Source organism: Melanerpes formicivorus, unplaced genomic scaffold, assembly GCF_026170545.1.
Source record: "Melanerpes formicivorus ecotype bairdi unplaced genomic scaffold, bMelFor1.0.p_v2 SCAF_1, whole genome shotgun sequence".
NCBI lineage: Eukaryota > Metazoa > Chordata > Aves > Piciformes > Picidae > Melanerpes > Melanerpes formicivorus.
Genome location: NW_027142353.1, coordinates 42679542 through 42701277, shown reverse-complemented (window position 1 = coordinate 42701277; position 21736 = coordinate 42679542). Strand labels below are relative to the sequence as shown.

The 21736-nt window shown below is 39.9% G+C and overlaps 1 protein-coding gene across 2 annotated transcripts in view; it reads left to right on the top strand.

Moving 5' to 3' along the window:
- The window catches only part of DHRSX (dehydrogenase/reductase X-linked), a 186259-nt gene extending 173732 nt beyond the window's left edge, over window positions 1-12527 (top strand). For both annotated transcript variants that reach the window (XM_068141540.1, XM_068141531.1), the window contains one exon: window positions 12064-12527. In XM_068141540.1, coding sequence (XP_067997641.1) covers window positions 12064-12261 — 198 coding nt within the window. In that variant the 3' untranslated portion in view covers window positions 12262-12527. The remainder of the gene's footprint in view (window positions 1-12063) is intronic.
- The last annotated feature ends 9209 nt before the right edge of the window (window positions 12528-21736 follow it).

Below are 21736 nucleotides of genomic sequence, written 5' to 3'. Positions count from 1 at the left end.
TACCACACACCCAGTAGCGGCTCCAGCATTTTGTGAAACGCATGTGCTCTCTCAGCTCTGTCCTGTTATTGCCTGCCTCATTTCCTACAGACTAAATGTTCTTCCAACAAGTGACTGTCTCTGACTGGATGTTTATGCAATGTCTGGGGCATCTATCTGTCAAATTTTGCATACTGTTACTGAGCTAAGTGAGGTAACGAGTGTAATGTAATTTGAGTGGCTGCAATGACAACTCAGTTATGGCTTTGAAGACATCACTGTATGCTGCAAAGCGAGTTTAGGGATCAACCTTCAGGCAAAGTAATCTTCCTCAATGCACCTGACAAAATGAACAAAGGACTTGGTTATGATTAATGACTTTGACCCAAAGCTTCAAGTCCCTGCTCAAATTTGGTTATGTAAAGTTGAGCACTTGTTTCCATTTTGAAAATTGCTTAAAACAAAGCACCACTTTTCTAGTCAGTCATTTCAACATCTTAGAAAATGCAGAATGGATCCACAAATACTGCTGGCCAAATCACTGAGGTTATATTGCATTTCAAATGAGAGAAATTCAGTTTAAAATAATTACTTTCATAATATCAACAAGTGAGTTCACTGTTCAAGCTGTTATTTGAAGTCAATAGATACCTCTTCAGTGTGGCCCAGAAAGCTGGCCAGCCAACAGGGGTTTCATTCAGCTGCCTGACAATGTAGACATCTGGTGCTATTTGAGATGACCCATAATGACCTGCTTAGTCTGAAGCAACTGGTTTGGGAGAGGAGAGTTCAGTGCCATGGCCACTGTCCTCCTCTGTAAATCTTTGCTCATGTTCTGATTGTGACAGAGGAACCACCCCAGGGCTTCAGATTACAGCTGCTTGCTGATTTTCCAGCAAAACATATTTGTCAGAAGGCATTGCTCTGACACAAAACAAAGTGAAACCATTCACCCTTTACATCCTCAAAATATTAATAGGAAATTCAGGCCTGGGTGCCTGCCTGCTCCTTTGGGTCCCTGAGCAACAGGCTGACCCTGGCAGTCTTTTGAGGATAGTTGATTTTATTCAATGGTCTACTTTGTCTTCAGGCTTCACAGCCATGTATGAAGGGGATGACACGAAAATAAGGTATGGATTCCTAGACTTTCTGTGTACCTGAATTGCTTTGAAATAAAATTTGGTTTCAGTAGAAAGGGAAGGAGAGATTCAGGATTTGGTATTCTCTCTGTCTTTTTTTTAGCTGTCTCTGCTTCTGTTCTTCACAGCATCTTATGCTAGGCTGCTTAGCAAAAAGCCTCTCTTTTTCCCAGAATAAGCATAAATTACTCATATTCTAAAAGCTCATTTCCTTCAACACTTCATTGGTTGTGGGCTTTTTTTTTTTTGAGTTTTAAAATTTCCCTATGCTCTTAATTGATCAATTTTCATCTTTTATTATATATTCATATCTTTGATTCAGAAATTATTTCTTTGTAGCCACAACATTGTCAGGAGAAAGTCTTTACATTTTAACTCAGCCATTTCTGTTTGTAGCTGCTGTCTCTTTTAAAGATGAAATTGAAAGAATTTTATTATACAGTGAATTTATTAAAGAATTCTCTTTGCTGTGAGTTGAGGATTGAAGAGAAATTAATTTGATGGTGCTGACTGGGTCTCTAGGGAGAACTGTATATTCAATAAAACATCTCTATCCCTTTCTGGTTATAATCAAGGCAGAAATTGGATAGAAAGAGAATAATAGTGAGCTACATAGGAAAGAATAGGAGGAGAGAGAACACAGATAGAAACCAGGGCTTTTGGGTGAATGGAGATATGTCTGAAAAACTGTACTGACAGACTTTTCTTGCAGCTTTGGCTTCCTAGAGATGTGACTGTCAGTCCTGGCCAGTGATCTCAGCAGGACTTACAGTCAGCTGTTACAACTTATGGATCAAAAGTTGCTGAACACATCCTTATGCTTGCATCATGGTTTCTTTTCTAGCCTTTCTTTTCATACTCAGTGTCTCAACAGATTACTCTGACTGAAATTGTTAAAGCAACGATCACGTTAGGAGGTCTAGACAGAAGTTACACAACAAGCACTGCAAGCACATAGCCTGTGTCTTCACCAGGAGGCTCTGATGCTAGAGCAGCTGCTGTTATATCAGGTTGGAGTCTTGCACTCATAAGTAACCCAGTTTTTAAATTATTTGCGGCTTCACAAATGATAGTAACTGGTGCTCTCTGGAACACATGTAATTTGTTTCTCACAAGTTTGTTTGCTTTAATATTCATGGGAATGAAATCCTACTCCATTTCTGACAGTTATCTAACATTTCTGTGTTGAGGTGGCTTTGTGTTTGCCTTTGTTCTTGAGAGTCAAGCAATCAGTTAAGGGTGGCATGGGTGTCACCCCTGCATTAATTGCCAGCAACTAGATGAAAGAGTTTGCTCTACCAAAGAAAAGTAATGTAATGTTCTTAATCTCGTTGCTGAGCCCCACTGTGCATATGCATAGTGCTGTTCAAAGATCCCAGATGATTGTTGTCTTTCCTGAAGACAGAAAAGGCAAAATACTGTGTATATACAGAGTTTTTCAGTCCAGAACTAAGTCAGTAACATACTAACATTTGGAAAACATTACCAGAATAACTAACATTGAGAAAAGTAAAGGAATTCTGGCAAAAGTGTCTAAATACCTAGCCCTAGAAGATGGCCAGTGCTTGCTGTGTCTTCCTAGCTGGAGCCTGGGAAGACATGAATTCTTTTTACCTGAGCTAGGAACAGACTGAAGAAAACTCAACCATTAAAAAAACAAGGCCACTAAGAAAACATTCTGAATCCCTGTGTCTAAAGAATTTAAAAATCTAAAAGGTCCTTTACCTCATCAGCCCATAAGCAGATTTCCCATATGAACTAAAATGTTCATATGAGTACCTGAGGTAGGATCACCATTATAAAACCAGTGTTGAGTGTTCTCACAGCAATCTACTTAATATTGCCACTGAGGGGCATTCCACCTATGCTTAATGTATTCTGCATCACAAATGGTATAGATAAAAGACTATTAACATATTCTTCATTGGCATTAAGCCATTTACCATCTTACCAGGAAGTCCTGTGTGCACATCTGCCTATTTGTCACCCCTCATTTGTGTCCCTCAAAATGAGTTTGCCAGCTTCTTCCTGGTCTCTGTCCTCTTTGCCCAACCTTCTCTCCTACCATCTCTCAAGATAGCAGCATCCTGAAGTCATAAAGTACAAACAAAACACAATCAACTGATTAACTGGAGTAAGGAGAAGCTGTTCCAGACTAAGCACTGATCTGATATGATGGCTTGTATCACTAGTGCTTTTTCAATCTTATGGCAAACACTGCCATCTAATACAATTTGAACTATAATGCATGCTATCTATCCAAACTGTTCCTCACACTGTTTAAGACACATATCAGGGTCCTCACAATTTGCTGGTAGTTACTGAAAACAGTACTGGGAAAATAAGTGCATTGCTATGAATTCGGGTGAAGGTGGAACTGGATGAGTACATGGATGAACCCGTAAAGCGCAATGAAGCCATCATGTGTAACTGATGCAGACACACAATTCCCAGTTAGGCTGTTGCTCCTGTTGTAGGCAAATGAAATGGATGTGACATTTTATGGTGATATGGCTGTAGGGACTGACTGTTGTCATCTAACACATTTTGTGAGCATTAGTGCCTAGTATTGACAAGATTATGTAGCAACATCAAATGCATTAATCAAAATTAGTCAACTGACAGGCTGTAATGGTTTGATTTGTGTCACATATATCCCTGCACTATTCTCAGCAATGCTGGATGAAATTTGGAGCACTTGTGAGATGTTGTTGTAGTCAGTGGGGGTGGGAGCTGAGCTCGCTCCCTTTCCAGTTTCGTTTTTGTGCGGTGTGGTTGTCCTGTATGAATCTCAGTTGGGTATTTTCCTTTTTCTTTTCCTTTCCTCTCTCAATGTAATCTCATATCTCCGCGGTAGAGTTGTAAATCATTTTGCATTACTCAACTAAAGCTCTCCACTTGCCTTTTTTTCCCTCTCCTGCCACTGGGGAAAAGAGGGAGAGAGAGGGGGAGAAAAGGGCAGTGGAAAAAAAAAAAGCCGTGGTGTTAACCCCTGACACACACCTTAAAAAAACAATACTAAAACACAAACCCTTTCAGGACATGTCCCAGTTTTCACGAGCAGAATATACCATTTCATGATGAGGGAAAATTATGCTATGTTGATGACTTATTATTGATGAATATTTAAAAAAGGAAATATCAGAGCTTCTGTAAAAAACAATATATTTATTTGGGAATAGGTAGTGCCCAAATAATGTCATTCTGTATATATAGATTTTGTTTTGCTTAAAAAACCTGGTTACTTGCTATCTTTTATTTCCTTCTTCCACAGCCTACCTATGTAATGAACAATGCAAAGATATGTAATTTAAATCAGACCATTAATTCTGTTGCAGGGATACTGCAGAAAAATAGGTAATGGCAAACCAAAGTAAAAGCAAAAGACATGATTAACACTGTAACAAGCAAAAGGACTTGTAGATGCAGGACTTCATTAAGAAAAAGTTAAGTAGAAATCAGTTACATGGGTATGACAAAGGTATTAATTACAGTTGCCTGGATACTAATAATGCAATAATTTGTAAGCAAAAATCCAGTTTAAAAACATCCAGTACAAATAAGTTGGTAACTGAAGAGTGAAGAAGCATTGTGCAATTTATAAGAATTCCTCTTAGGACAAGTCCAGCCAGCTCAGAAGAACTACACAGTTGTTGTGAAGCTATGCATGGAGAAGATTAGAAGGGCCAAAGCCTAACTGGAAATTAATCTGGCTTCAGATGTTAAAGAGAGCAGGAAATGCTTCTACAAATATATTAGAAACAAAAGGAGGACTAAGGCAAATCCTTGTCCTTTGCTGGATGCAGGGGGAACATAGTGGTGAAGGACAAGGAAGAGGCTGAGGTACTCAATGCCTTCTTTGCCTCAGTCTTCAGTAGGAAGACCAGTTGTTCACTGGGTACCCAGTCCCTGAGCTGGAAGATAGGGATGGAGAGCAGAATGGAGCCCCCGTAGTTCAAGAGGTGATGGATAGTGACCTGCTTCACCACTTAGACATATGTAAGTCTATGCGGCCAGATGGCATGCGCTCAAGGGTCCTGAGGAAGCTGGAGGAAGTGCTCACCAAGCCACTTTCCACCATTTACCAGCAGTCCTGGCTAACTGGGGAGATCCCAGCTGACTGGAGTTTGGCAAACGTGATGCCCATCTCCAAGAAGGGCCATAAGCAGGATCCAGAGAACTACAGACCTGTCAGTCTGACCTTGGTGCCAGGGAAGGTTATGGAGCAGATAATCTTGAGTGCCATTGTGCATCATTTTCAGGGCAACTGGGAGATTTGACCCAGTCAGCATTGGTTCATGAAATGAGTGAGAGAAAAGCTGTGCATCATGTTTACCTGGACTTTAGTAAAGCCTTTTACACTGTCTCTTGCGGCATTCTCTTAGAGAAACTGGTTGCTCATAGCTTGGATGGGTGCGTAAGAAACTGGCTAGATGGCCAGGCCAAAAGATTGGTGGTGAACAGAGCTAAATCCGGTTGGTGGCCAGTTGCTAGTAGTGTCTCCCAAGGTTCAGTGCTGGAGCCAATTCTCTTTTATATCTTTATCATTGGTCTGGATTCAATGTGGGATTCATGAACCTTCAGTAAGTTAGCAGACGACACCAAATTGGTTTGGGAGTGTTGATCTGCTTGAAAGTAGGAAGCTTCTGCAAAGAGATCTGGTCTGGCTGGATTGATGGGCTGACGTCAGTTGTATGACGTTTAAAAAGGCCAAGTGCTGGGTCCTGCACTTGGATCACAATAAGCCCATGCAACACTACAGACTTGGGGTTGAGTGGCTGGAAAGCAGCAGAAAAGGAGCTGGGGGTCCTGGTTGACAGTTGGCTGAGCATGAGCCATCAGTGTTCTCAAGTGGCCAAAAAGCTGAAAAGTGTTCTGGCCTGTAACAGGAACAGTGTGCCCAGCAGGAATATGGAAGTGGTTGTGTCCCTGTACTCAGCACTGGTGAGGCCATACCTTTAATATTGTGCTCAGTTTTGGGCCACCCACTACAAGAAGGAAATTGGATTACTGGAGATCCAACAGATCCAGCACTTTGGGATTCTTGACTGGTATGTGGATGGGTGGATATACAGTGTTCTCACATTAGGTACTGGCATGTTCTGGAGCTAGAGTTGCAGTATGGTTTTTTCCTTCTAGCATCTCAAAACAGGTAGATCATTCTCTCAGCCAGAAAGTCAGGTTACTCCTACCGTAAGTTTCTGGTTTTACTTTCATTAAAACAGAAAGCATGCCAAAACAAGGAGGAGATCCTCAAGTAAGGGAACATTAAAGCTTTCAGCATTAAGTAAGCACTCAGAAGATGGGATAAGATGATTAATCCTACACACACAACTCTGCTCCCCATTGAACTGGATTTTTTTTTTTCCTTCAACTTAAATGATATTACACTAATTGCTTAGTATATTACAATAATTTTTTTCCCTATGTGCTTAGAGAATCACTTTTAGCAACAGGTGATAGAAATAGGGGTTTTGCACAGAGCCTTCTACTCAGCATATTAGACATGGTGGACTTGATGAAAAAATTAAATCTGGTGAAAAGTTACATGAGCTGATCTTAATGAGTGATGACAATGTCACTGTGCTTATAGACTGGTCACGGTGTGACCATGTAAGCACATTTATTATTGTCTAAGCCTGCTCAATATGTTCTTTGTATTGAAGAACAGGAAACAATTTGCTGTATAAAATGGTTTGGTAAAGGACTGCTAGGGCTGCATGAATAAAACCAACAACTGACTTTCAACTTGTACATAACCTTTATTTAACATATTATTTTGAATAGAATAATTTCAGTTGGAAGGAACCTACAATGTCCATCTAGTCCAGCTGTGTGATCAGTTCAGGTCTGAATTAAAGTTAAGCTGTCAGATAAGTTAAAGTATGCTGTTAAGGGCATAATCTAAATGCCTCTTGAACACTGACAGACTTGGGGCATCGACTACCTCTGTAGGAAGCCTAGTCCAGTGTTTGACCACCATATTGATATAGAACCCCTCTGCTTGCATATTTAGCTGACATACCAAAAATTAAAAATCTTGATAAATCCTGCATATCCTGGGACATCCTTCCCATTGAATCAGCAAAAGCCCATGAGTCTGCATATAGAAGATGCATATAGACCAGTCTCTGAGCCTGTTACTTGGGATCGGGCTCTGCTTTCGGGTTTCGTGGGTAACTCACGGAGTTGTGCCTTACTTTGGGGTTCATGCCTTACAGTGCTACGGCGCCACCTCGTCTGCCTTTTATATTAAATAGAGTCGTCCCTATCGGCACCTGTGGTACAGGTAATTAATTCCTCATCAAAACGAGCTCACTTGAACATAAGTGGTGACGAGGATGCGATGAAGCATTTCTAGGTGCCAGGGTGATTGTTTTGGGGTTCGCAGGAGGTTAGGTGGGACCGTGGACTTGCTGACTTTTGCAGGGCTTGTGAGCGGCAGGACCGTTTGCTCTGCAGACTGGGAGACATCCTCGGGGCTTGGAGCTGGGGCCACTTAACGAGCCGTTTCTCAGCTTGACTTTTTTGCTAGCCTCAGGCCTAACCACTTCTGCCATTTATAGTGATCCCTCCTTGTCAAAGGTTTATATTGTGTGCTACACAAAGATTTGCTGACTTCCCTCCCACACACACCTCACTACTGCTTTCCGTTTGCCTCACCCAGCCTTAGCTGTCCACTGAAGTAAGAGAAATAACTGCAGTGCTCATCTTATCTAACATGTGCAGTGAACTCAGTTAACCTCTGCCCTAGTGAGACCTCACCTGAAATATTGCATCTGGTTTTGGGGTCCCCAGATCCAGAGGGACAGGGATCTACTTGAGGGGGTCCAACAGAGGGCTATGAGGATGAGTAAGGGACTGGAACACTGCCTTGTGAGGAGAGGCTGAAAGCCCTGGGGCTTTTTAGTCTGGAGAATAGAAGACTGAGAGGGGATTTAATAAATGTCTATAAATATCGGAGGACTGGGTGTCAAGAGGGAGGGGACAGGCGCTGCTCCATTTCACACTGTGATAGGACAAGGGGTAATGAATATAAACTACAGCACAGGAGGTTCCACCTCAACATGAGGAGGAACTTCTTTACTGTAAGGGTCATGGAGTACTGGAACAGGCTCCTCGGAGAGGTTGTGGAGTCTCCTTCTCTGGAGACTTTCAAGACCCATCTGGATGCATTCCTGTGCCACCTGTGCTAGATTCTATGGTCCTGCTCTTGCAGGAAGGTTGGACTTGAAGATCTCCAGAGGTCCCTTCCAACCCCTAACATCCTGTGAAACCTGTGAGAGAGTGCTGCTCATAAGGACATAATCACACAAGTTCTGCCAACAGACATTTTTTAAAAGCATGTTATTTTTGAGCTATTGTTGTTAGGATTTGGAAATTATCAACACTGGCATTTGTACTGGAGAGCTGTTGAAGTCTGGAGCATTATGTGCAGTAAACCATCGCATGAAGTAATGGTTTATCTGGGTCACTTAATTCTTTAGAGTAAAGCACAACAGTACATTAAATAGCATTTTGGTTTCTCTCTGTAATTCCAAATAAATTGTATAAAATATGAGTGCTTGTATTTATCATTGTTCTGCCACTTTGCATTGCTAAGATATTTATATTGTATCAAAGCTGTTGTCAGAGCATGAGACTCTTAATCTCAGGGTCATGGAATCGTGCCCCATGTTGGGTACCAAATATGGACTCTCCTGGGGCAATACAGCCCACTCTCATCCCCCTTGGTCCCCCTTTCCCCTCTCTCACCTCACTGAGAGGGGAAAAGGGCCTGGGAAGGCAGAGTTTTTAGTTGAGATGAGGACAATTTACTATTTTATTGTAAGGATATCAGATTACACAAAAGAAAACAGGAAAGAAAAAAAAAGTACCAACCAACCAAATCCCAGCTGTGAACACTGTGAATCCAAACCAGGAACAAAAGGGCTGAAGCCCAGCCCAGAAACTGGGCAAGAAACACACTTTAAAAACCCCAGAACAGGAATCTTTACAAACCATAGAATATGTTAAAAGAGCCATAAACCCTGGCCAATCCCTTTCCTGTCCTACAGTAAGCATGGTGTCAACATAGTGTAGAATATACAATCCAGCTTGCTCTTTGCTAAGTGTGTGTGTGGGGGCAGTGGGTGCAGTGGTATGTCACCCTGTCCCCTCATCCCCCATCCCTCATCCCTCCTAGTGCAGCCAGTCAGCTTAAACCAATTCAGTTATCAGCCAATATGTGAGCACATGGACTTTATCTTTTTAATGTTATGCTGATCCTGCAAAGAGTTATGTATGCACATAGCTTTATATTGTTTACATAGTCTACTGGATGTGAATAGCACTATTTTCCATAAGATAAAGACAGATGAAGGAGTAGTAGTAGAGTACTAAACTAAGGTAAACAAGCATTTAATTTTTTTAGATCATATCTCACAGTGCAGTCATCTTCTTCAAAAATAAAAAATATTCCAGCAATTATTTGAACCTGACTGTTTTTAATGCACTGACTGATAATTTGATGATGGAACAGCCCAGTAGATGGCTGAGCCATCATCTTCTTCTGTTCAGCAGTGTTTGGAGCAGGATATGCTGTCATTGTGTAGTAACTGAGAGTAAAAGCTGGCTATTGGTACCCATTGAAGGAAAGTATGGTGATATTAAGGCTCTATGCATCCTGTTGGCATCAGGAGTCCTTCCTTGAGCTTAAAGAGTTTTGATCAAGGGCTTGATGTGAAGCATTTATATTTGAACCACTAGAGCTCTGTGGATGAAAGTACCTTGACAGGGCACATTTCTTGCTCAGCAGTTCACGTTCTGGGGAACGTGCCTGTAATCCGGCAAGGAATGCACTTCCCTCACAGATACTGAGGGTGCTCTGTCTGGGTGGCAGCTGGAGAGATCATGGTTTGAGTAAGCTTGTCTTGTGTGATTGTGTGACTTGGCTCTAACTTTGTTAGTATGACCAAATGCCAGATGCATCAGATTAATTAATTTTTTCTAATAAGTTATGTTGCATTTATTCCACAGTGAGAAAACATAGGTGTTTCTTTTTAAAATATAAGAACTCTGTCACAAAAAGCTCAGAATTATTTGGATTTATATTTTTTTAAATAAGGCACTGAATAACAGTTTCAGTACTGTCTCATTTGTTGAGTTCTTCAGGAAAAGATGTCCCTTTGGGTGCCACAAAGCTATGAGCAGCATTGGTACTGTTAATGACTCAGAGAATGACTGCAAGGATTGTAAAATGGCACATTATTCTCTGGCAGGCATTGGTTATAATTATAGAATCATTAAGGTTAGAAAAGCCCTCCATTAGCCTAACATTGCCAAGTCCACTACTAAACTGTGTCCCTCAGTGCCACAGCTACACATTTATTGAGCGCTTCCACAGACAGTGATTCAACCACTTCCCTGAGAAGCATGTCCCAATGCTTAACCACTCTTTCAGTGAAGAGATTCTTCCTAATATCCAATCTAAACCTCCCCTGGTGCAACTTGAGGCTGTTTCCTCTGACTACATTGCTTGTTACCCGGGAGAAGAGAGTATGCCCCACCTCACAAAAACCTTCTTTCAGGTAGCTGTAGAGAGCGATAAGGTTTCCCCTCAGCTTCCTCTTTTCCAGACTAAATAACATCAATTCCCTCAGCCACTCCTCATGTGATTTGTGCTAGACCATTCATGAACTTAGTTGAACCCTTCTTTGGATGGGCTGATAAAACATATCAAGTGCTGTGTTCTAAATATGGAAGTACTGCAGTGATAGCTGTGTTATCCTTCTAAATGCAAAATGGAAATGTTTTGCTTATCCTTGAGATGAAAGGACTTATCACTCTAAGCTATTCACTTATTAATTTTCATTTAATGCTAATGGTATGTCAGACATTATAGATCTTTATGACTATGCACTGTGTAAGAGATAATTCCCTGGTTTACCTGCCTGCTTGGACTGAACTGCTCTTGTGGTTTCCACGATCCTTTGCTTGTGTCATATTATTATTAGAGTGAACACATTGCACATACATCATGGTCTTCATCTTCTTAAGGCAGAGTACAGAGCCTTTCATGAATAATTAAAGTGGAATTTTAATATTAGTGTTTGCTTTTGGTTCTATTATCTCTAACTAGCTCTTGAAAAAATGGATGAGAATGTGTGCCCTTGCAGCCCAGAGAGCAAATCACATCCTGGGCTGCATCAAGAGAAGCATAGCCAGCAGGTCGAGGGAGGTGATTCTCCCCCTATACTCTGCTCTGGTGAGACCCCACCTGGAGTACTGAATCCAGTTCTCGAGCCCGTATTACAGGAAGCATCTGGATGTGGTGGAGCATGTCCAGAGAAGGGCCACGAGGATGATTAGAGGGCTGGAGCACCTCTCCTATGAGGACAGACTGGGAAAGTTGGGGCTGTTCAGTCTGGAGAGAAGTCGTCTCTGAGGAGACCTTATTATGACCTTCCAGTATCTTAAGGGGGCCTACAAGAAAGCTGGTGTGGGACTTTTTAGGGTATCAGGTAATGATAGGACTAGAGGGAATGGAACAAAAATAGAAATGGGTAGATTCAGATTGAATATTATGAAGACGTTCTTCCCCATGAAGGTGGTGAGACACTGGAAGAGGTTGCCCAGGGAGGTGGTAGAAGCCCCATCCCTGGAAGTTTTTAAGGCCATGCTCTGAGGATGTGTCTCTGAGCAACCTGATCTAGTGTGAAGTGTCCCTGCCCATGGCAGGGGGGTTTGAAGTAGATGACCCTTGAGGTCCCTTCCAACCCAAGCAATTCTATGATTCTATTCTGTAGTTTGAAGCTATCTCAAAATAGCACCATTGTAGAAATGGTCTGCACTCTGCCAATATAATTGGTGGCATTTTTCTTGTTACCAGCCGGAGGTCTGCATTAGGACCACAAGTGTGATGGTACCTGTCTCGCCTAAATTTGTATTGTTGTTGTTTCTGCAGACTCCAGAGGAAGGAGCCTCTACAACCATCTATGCAGCAGTATCGCTTGAGATGGAAGGAGCTGGTGGCTGCTACCTTTACAATGAGGAAAGGACAAAATCAGCTGACATAGCATACGATGAGGAGCTGCAGAGAAGGCTCTGGACAGAAAGCTGCAAAATGGTTGGGATTACTGATAAATCTATCAGAGTTCCCTAGAGGAAGCCGCTTCCAGATGAGTAGATGAAATACACTGACAAACATCTTAGGTGAATTCTTGAAGCATCAGTCATCATCTTGGAAATCTGTTCAGTCCCAAAGGCAAACATGAACCCCTTTGTTCTTCATTTGAACCCCTAATCTGATAGGGTGTGGGGGCTATGTTCCCACAGGAGGATGTAGTGGTTGGTTTTAAATCTAGCCATCAGTTTTGTAAATCATGATGTTTCAGTCTGTGATTAAAATGCAATCTTTAACCTTGTGCAGAGTTGAGTTTTCATTTTTTGCTCAGCAGCAACAGAAACCCAAACAACAAAACCCTTTTTTTGGTTGTGTTTGTGACACGTTGAACTTAAATATAATTTACTTATTAGTTGCAGATTTTTCTCCTTAAGGTTCTTTAGTCTTTAAAACACGTAATAATGAATGTTAGCTTGTTCCAATGCAGACATTCATGATCACTGTGTTGTTTCTATGACAAGATTGGTTTTGTATGTCAGCTTTTATCCAGAAGTATTAACTGAAGGTCAGAATAAAAAAAAAAATATATAAAGACAGGATGCTGAATTCAGTTGTTTTCAATTTGGGTTCAGCTGTCCTTTAAAGATGAGCCATAAGAATGAGGAAGGGATCAAACAAAATAATGATGGCACTGGTTTTGGCAGAACATGCATTTGGCTTGTTGTCTCAGTATGGGATAGGAGTACTTGTCCCTTTTTCTCCTGAACTCGTGTAAACTCATGTCCACAACTTGTTTGGCAACAAGATTCCCTTAACCACTGCCCACCGCATAAAGAATCATCTCCTTTCATTGGTTTTGAGCCTAGTTGATACGAGTTTCAAAACTGGAGTGCATGGTTTAAGGGAGACACAAACAATGACACTCTGCTTCTTCCACATTGCTAAAGAGTTTGGAAAATTCAAACATGTCTCCCTTAAACTATCTCGTTGTCGTGTTGAAGAGTAGCTCCTGCCTGCTCATCTGATTTACACAGCAGCAACAGGATATTTCCCCTTTTGTTATGCATTTCTTTCCTAAAAATGTCATAGCAGACGTTTTATGTTTAATTTTATTTGACTGTCTCCAAATGTCAAGCTATTTTTTAATTAAATTACTTCTTGTAAACCCTAAGTTTAGTGGACAGCTCAGATGCCATTAGTTTTGAACACACATCAGTGTGTTCAGTAAGTCTACGTGCAGCTACCAAAGTGAAACTTCAGGAATTATTTTCCCATCCACTGAGCAAAGAACAAAACAGACATGTGGCAACATAAAGATAACCTGAGCTTCCATGAACTCATATAACTAAAAGAAAAAAATTAATTGAAGATACACACAACATTTTAATGAGGAAGATGATAAACCCTGAGAATAATTTACAGAGAGACTTCTGCTGGAAACTTCAGTCAATATTAGTAAGTCTCCCCAAAATGTCTGAAAGACTCTGGGGAGATCTCATAGTGGCATTCTAGAATATGAAACAGGCCTACAGGAAAGATGGGGAGGGAGGGACTTTTTATCATGAAGCATAGTGACAGGAAGAAGGGTAATGGTTTTAAACTGAAAGTGTATAGATTTAGATTAAATACCAGGAAGAAGTTCTTTCCTGTGAGGATGGTGACACATTGGAACAGACTGTCCAGAGAAGTTGTGCATACTCCATCTCTGGAAATGTCCAAGTCCAGGTTGGACAAGCTTTGCACAACCTTGTCTGCTGGAAAGTATCCCTGCCCATGACAAGGAGGTTGGAATTGGGTGGTCTTTAAGGTCCTTTCCAACCCAAACCATTCTGTGATTTTATGATCTCTCTTCAGTGATCTCAAGCATGAACTCTGTAACTAGGCAGCCTGAACTCCTGCTGTTAATGGAGTAATTTCTACCCTACTCCCATCTCATTCATTTAGACATCATCTGAGAAAAGCAGCATAATCCTATAAATGTCCTTGCATTTTCTTCTTTTTGTTTTTATGATAACCACAGCAACAGGGGACATAAAGCTTATATTCACTTTGGGGCACTGGAAACCACTGCATGACAGAACTAAGTACAAACACAGAGTCGTTCTCTTGTTTGCAGCAGACTATAAACAACATGAACAAGTTCCTATGTGCTGAACCCTGGACTAAGACTGCTTTTGGGATTTTTGGCTCAAACCAAGTACTTCACTGACCATATATCCAGCCTTTGGTTCAGAGAGATACCACATTTAGCTGAAAGCAAGCACGCTAATATGTCTGGAGACTAGTAAGGAGATGCAATGATAGGATGAAAAAAATATGCAGATGAGGACAAAAATCATAAAAAATATCTGAAGGAGAGCATATTTCCCCGCTGAATTAAGCCATGAATGATTTCTTCCTGGTTTCCTAGAGTTAGTATATGCAAGAGTTAGCAGTGGGAAATTTATCACTCAGTCGCTATAGCTCTCTCTCTGTATGACTGGCTGAATACTTTTTTTTTCTTTTTGTAAGTGAATGTTGTGCTTGTGAAATGTGCCAGACACTCTGGGAACTAAATTCCTCTGTTTATTCATGGATCATGCACAGGCTGCAGTAAGCCTGCCAGACAGCCAACATTTTATGTTGCCATAGCATTCCCGCAGAATGTCATTGCTGCTAGAAGTATATCCAGGATTAGTCAAACTAGATGGAATAAAATTGCCTTCAGGTTTAACTCTCTCAAAGTTTCACAATATTTGCACAATCAGTTTCAAGTGGCATAGAGAGCTAAAATTGCAAATGTGAAAGAGCGCTAATTATGCTTGCAGTGCAATGTGAACCACTATATAAGTGGTCTTAGTCCAATGAAATCTGTTTTAAAGAACACTGAAAACATCATTTGTGAGAACCAAGAACACAGATTGTGCCTGTATCAGGAGGAAAAAAAACGTGTCCTAAAGCAAGGGATTTCTAGAACAATGCAATGCCGTGAAGATATATTCGAAGTAGTTGCAAAAGAGTTATCTCAGGAACTAAAAGTAGAAAACTCTGAGCTCTGCAATGTCACATAAGGATGCGACCTCATCTTGGGCAAAATCCAGTGTTATCGAAAAGTGCTTTGTGTCCCTGGGAGCATTCACTTGTGACAGTGCTGCAAAAATAAAAAAAAAATCTTATTTAGGAAAAAAAAAAAAAGTAGAAACGTAGAAAGAGGCCAATGGTTACTTTCACACGCAGAAATGGTAAGGGCCCATTTGTTTTTCACATTTCAAGAACATGGAATTTCTGGAGATCTGAGAAATCCTATGTTTCACTGCACTGACAACATGTCTGAGAGATGGCTCAAATCCTTGCAGTAGGTGCATACGCATAGGAAAAATACCTGAGAGCTTTTTAAGCTTGCAAGGAATGGCAAAACTGATTAACCTTCCACCATGAAAACCAATCCCCTCTTTGTGAAAGTCTGTTACATCTTGAATCACGTAGATTTGATATCGAAAGATAATGAAAAGATGTCTCTCACAAGACATCTGGCAAGGAGGCTAGATAGGCTTCTAGGCAAAATAGGTCTATCACAATAATGTAATACTTAAATTGTCCCTCATGTCCAAAGTAATAGCACTTATTTCAATTAGCATGAGAGTGACACATTGCTCACAACTTCTTAGATGGCTATCTCCATGCCAGTACTCCACCCAGGCTAATATTTAATTAAAAAATTTACATGCTTTTAACTAGCCTCAAAAAGACACACAGAAGTGCAGGTCAAGTCTGAGATCAACAGAAGCCTCCAATAAGGGCCACCATGGTCTGATTCTATTGCCCTTGGCAGGGTTCTCAAACCATTTCTAACCAATATTGTACTCCTTTTTAAAAAAACAAAGCAAAACAAAACAGCTCATGTGGGGAAAAAAAATCTTATGAAATGACAAAAAATAGTGTTTTAAAGGACTGTTCATATAAATGCTATAGATCTTGCTGCAATGAATGAGGTTATCTAGGAACTTGGTAAGACAATGTTATTTAAAAAATGAATAGGCACAGGAAATAAATACTGTGCTGACAGAGCCCTATGTTTCTCAGGAAAAATGTAAAAAGTTTTCATTAATCAACTAGTTTATTTGTAAACTGGGGAAATTAATTACTTACTGAGAGAGTAAATGCTGTAATTCATGTGTGAATACCCTGCTATTTGCACATAATCAAGTAGCTGCATCCTTGCTACAAGGCCAAAACTGATTTTAATCTCTCATTGCAGAACTTTTAAGCCACATTCCACAATTTTTAGCTCAACTTTTGCACAACTATTAGTTACTTTAGTACACAGTAAGAAGTGATATACCACAGAAACAAAGGACTTCATTGTTTAACATCGGACTTGCTACTGCCTCTTCCAAATGCATGATAATGTTAGCCCATATGGGACAATATTTAATATATTTAAAATATTTAAATATGGGACAAATATTTAAATCCTCATCCTAAATAAGCTATCTACATGCAGGCTTTAGTTCTTGTGTAGTTCTGGTACCAAACTGCCCTTGCTCATTATATGACATGTTTTATGTTCCAGCTTTTCCCATGGACAGACAAAACCAGATTCCAATGAAACATGATAATATTAATTCTATCACAGAGAAGAAAAAATCCCATGATTTTAAGAGAAGGAAAGCTGATGGCTCTGACCAATCTGCAACAGTTGAAGAAGTTAGTGCAAAATTTGAGGTGTATTATACACTATCAAGCCAGGCAAGACAGATAAACCATTAGTATTAACATTTGTTTTTAGGTAATTTTATTTTTTTAAATAAGACCACTGTGTTTCAGTAATCCACCGTAGTAACACTGACAATGCTGCAAGCATTGGCAGGAATGAAACACATTGGTGACCAAGAATGCTGATTCCAGATCCATGTAGTTATTAGCTTCCATACTGTACCCATCGACCCATACTGTACCCATCTCTCCTTTTGACATGTACCTAGGCCTAGAATTCCTTTCACACAGGCAATCAAGAAAAGTAGCAGTGACCATGATTTATTTAGATCACACTGTCTTTACTGAAACCAAACATCTCAAAGTGAAAGATTTCCTAATCCCAGAAAAGAAAGGAAAAATACTAAACCAACACAAACAACCCAAAGGGCCAAAAAAACCAGGCTATGACACTTTTGAAGAGATAATAAACTTGTTCAGTTCTTCACACACAGAATGCAAGACATCTTAGGAGGGTAAGCAGTCTTATCTCTTTTCCAGAGAACACAGGCCAACAAATGTGGCCTTCCCCTGTAACTTTACATGGCTTGAACTCACAGAATAAGCTTGAGTAACATCCCCGTCAAAGTCAGCAAACAAGCAGATTCATTTAATCTGTTATTTGTATTCCCTTTTCTGAAAGTGGTTTTCTGAAACAGGGTTTGTTCCAGCTTGCCCATATTTATGGAATTTGCTATTTAGTCCATAGTGATCATCAAATATTCAAGATCCATGACATATCTAAGGCTTTTTAAACAATACTGAAGGAAAAATCCAAATTCCTTTAAAAAATCACAGCATAGCTAGTGGCCAAATTCTGCATTCTTTTCTCAGGGAAAACTTCTGTTGAAGACAGTGCTGGTTCTATTCAAGAAAAGTAAGACTGTGATCAAGAAAGTTAATGGAAAACACTTGCACAGAACTTTTCCTTTAATGACATACAGCTCTGATGGAGTTAATGAGACATCTGTAGAAAGACATGTAACTTAATAGCAGAAGAAGCTATAAAAACCTTGTATCATTTAAATTTGATAATGCCCCAGTACATTATGTGGACTGAAAGCACCTTCATGCTTCTATTGCTACATTAAACTCCTCACTTTATCTCAAAGAGATTAATCTAAAAAAAGAATGCAATCTAAAAATCCTACTGGTAGGGTATACTGAGAAAAGAGAGTAGCATTCATCTCACTTAGAATAAATCATCAAAAGCAAGATAGATAGTTTGAGCCAGTGAGTTAGGCTTCATTTGTGGTCAGTGAGTGTAATACTTCTATGGGACAATTCTTCTGACCTTTTTGAGTGTGAAATGAGTCCTAATGTCATCTCTGACTGACTAAAGAGGGAAAATAAGTAACCTAAAGTAAAGGTCCAACTCCTGCACATTGTCAAACTCTCGTTGACTCAGACAGCTCTACACACAATCAAACTGCCCAAGAATAAAAGTTTTATTTTCTGTTTGGTTTGAGGGATTTTTGTGTGTGTTCTTGGGTCTTTTTTTTTTTGGGGAGGGGGGTGTTAGTTTTATTGGTTTTTTTTGGTGGGCTGGTTTTGGTTGTGTGGGGTTTGTTTTTCATAGTTTCTTAGCATAAAAGGCACCTAAGCAAACTTACAATTTGGTCTTCTGCACAATAAAAATCAACTAATTCTGCTTCAAACTGGATCATCACTCCTAGGTAGTCATCAGTCCTTGTTTAAAATTTTCCAGTGAAACAAGGATAGAGCACCCTGGATATGTTCTTTCCAACTGTACACTGCCCTCATCTTAATAATCTGAGCTTTATTTCACACCTGAATCAAAGTAGCTTCTCAGCTCCCACCTATCTGATCTAGTTACACTTTCATCTGCTGGGCCAAAGAGCACATTGATCCCAGTGGAGATGGCCAGGCAAGGACAACGTAATCTTTTGACGTATTTTTGATAACCTATCTTGATTAAGTTCTTTGAATCTTTCATCTGAAATTGCGGTTTACATCTTGTAAACAGTTTCTTGCCTTCCTGTGAATTTTATCCAGTTTTTCAACTTCTTCCTCACTTTTTGGATCTTAACAGATGATTTTGATATATACAAGTATTATAGCTTCCCTAGCTGTGTTGGGTTACACCCATCCTGGGGGAAGGGTTGCGAGAGCCCTGCTTCCCCAGGGGACAAAAGAAACCTGATCCAGGTGAACAGAGAGAGGCTTGGTTTCTCCCCTACCAGGAGGAGGGGTTCCCTGGGTTGAAGGTGGTCTATTCCACTCCGCCTTCTTGTCCAGCAAGCCTCTAAAAAGGAATATGCTGTGGCCATTTGCTCTCTTTGCTCCTTCCTCACCTGTTCGAAAGGACCCACAGCCACTGCTAGCCTCCTGGTTCTGCCACATGGTCGGGCCTGACCTTCTCCTTGCTGCATCCACTCTTTCCTAAAGGACTGAAATCCACATACATTGAGGGAGATATATGGCCATCCAAATTTGGTTTTGTATATTTTCCCATCCATCCTTATTCCTTACCCTTGTAAGCCCTTGTTGTTACTGCTATATATATTTTTTTGTTAAAAAAAAAAAATAAAATTACTTCTCCTACTTCCAAACCAACTCCAAATTATTTTTTGGTAGATTTACCTCTTTTCCTTTTTTCCTACCCCCTTTTTTTTTTTTCTTTTCACCTTTTATTTTCCCTTTTTTTTCCTGATAAGGAAAAAAAAGGAGAGCGGGGAGGAATTCTGATTTTTCTACCATCTGAGTTCTTAAATTTCAGTGAAGGCTCAAACCACTACATTAGTCATCTTATTATTATTTTTTTTCTATGTTTCTAGATCCCAAGGCCCTATGGACCTTCTTCCCTCAATCACACACGAGCTCAGATTCAGAAATTCTGTAAGCCTTTTTGCAAACTCATGAAGTCTTGTCCCATAAATACAGCCCACTTTATATATTTCAAGATGTATGATCTAATATAGCTCTTAACTCCTTAACTAATATAACTCTTAACTCCTCTTTTACTGTGATTTATTTCCACTGTTAAAGTCCCAAATTTGCACTAAAGAGTGCTTGAGAGGATTTTGGAGTTGTTGAGCCAGGAGGTGCACAAGGGACTGTGAGTCAGAGCATTGACACCGTGAAAATGTGCCATAGTTCATCAATTAAAGCAATAGACAAAATAGTATATAGTGATCTGCCTTATTTGCAACATAACTAATTTCACATCTGTAATTTCCTTAATTTTAGAAATATTTTCTGTTACTTATTGCTCTGACAGAACCTCCCAGAAGACATTTATTTCTCATCCTAGCCTGAATTAGCTGTATAAATGCATATTGCTTTGCACTTGTGAGGTGAAGAGATCCCCAGCAATTATGCAGTGTCAAAGCTTCATCACCTTGACTCCAGACCTTGACTCAAGTAGTGATTTAAAAAAGCAGATTAAGTTGTCAGAGTTCTTTTTTGTCTTTTTTTTTCCTTCTTCAACATAATACCAGTTCTTCATCTTAATTTTTAACCTCTCTCTCTTTCATATTCAACTTTATGCAGCCTTCTGTGTGAGTGGGAGACTTCTTCCAAAGCTAATGCAAATGAGTTTTGTTTCGTTCATCCACTTGGCATGAGAGTTGTGATCACAATGTCATGATTCCTTCTTGCTCTGCTGGGTCTTATTCCTGGTCATTGAATTCAAGCTGCAAATTCACAGCTTCTCTGCTTGTTAGAAGGAGAAACATTACCACATCTTTTCTGTACTCTAAACCATGTTTCATACCAGATTTTCTTAATACACAATTGCTTCTAGTGCATTTATCACTGACCTTCTTGTAGGGCAGAAAGCATTTTACCACTACCTCATTCTGCAGGAAATAATGAAAAGTACATCCTGTGTCTGAACGAAACACCAAGATGCAGGTATTCCCTGAAGATCCAGGTGCTGAAGTTTTACTTTGAGAAAATAACATGGCTTAATCAAAAGGTTTAGCTTGGGCTACATTAAAGAGGCAATGAAATTATTAATATTAAAAATTTTAAATACTCAATTTTCCAGAACATGAACAACAGTAGCAAACTATTTTTTTTTAATACATTGTAAATAGAAAAATGTTATCCATGGTTGAAGTAATCTGAATCAGTGTGTGTTCCTCATACTATTTTGCTTTGGATGGTGCAGCATTTTGCATTGAAGTAGTTTTTTTAAACAAGCTCAGGGAAGAGGCATTTAGAGGAAAATAATCTTTCATTCTGTTCTGAAAATAAAATTTTACATCTTCACAATTGTACTTTGAAGAGATTTTTTTCTTTTTCTGAAGATGACTTGAACTTTAGGAAAGGGACCACTAAGCAAAAATCTTCCTACCACATCACACTGCTGAGGCCCATGAAGACCCAGAAAGGAAGGCAGAGCACATATGCTTGATTTTTTTTATCTCCTCTGCCTCTGCTTCTTTTAGCTATGAAGGCTACATGAAAGGAAAACAGGAGGAGGAGATTAGTAGCAATGTGTTTCTATTGGGAAAGCACAAAAATCAAAGAGCAGTTATCCAAATCTTAATCAGACCAAGCACTTCATATCCCTGATGGGTATTTGGTGGGTATTTGGAAATTGGATTGGTTGATGGGTTGGACGCAATGATCTTGAAGGTCTCTTCCAACCTGGTTTGGTTTATTCTAAATAAATAAAGGTTTATTCTAAATAAATATTTCTTCACTGAAAGAGCTGTCAAGCATGGGAACAGACTACCCAGGGAAGTGGTGGAGTCACCATCCCTGGAGGTATGTGAAAGATATGTAGATGTGCTTAGGGACATGGTTTAGC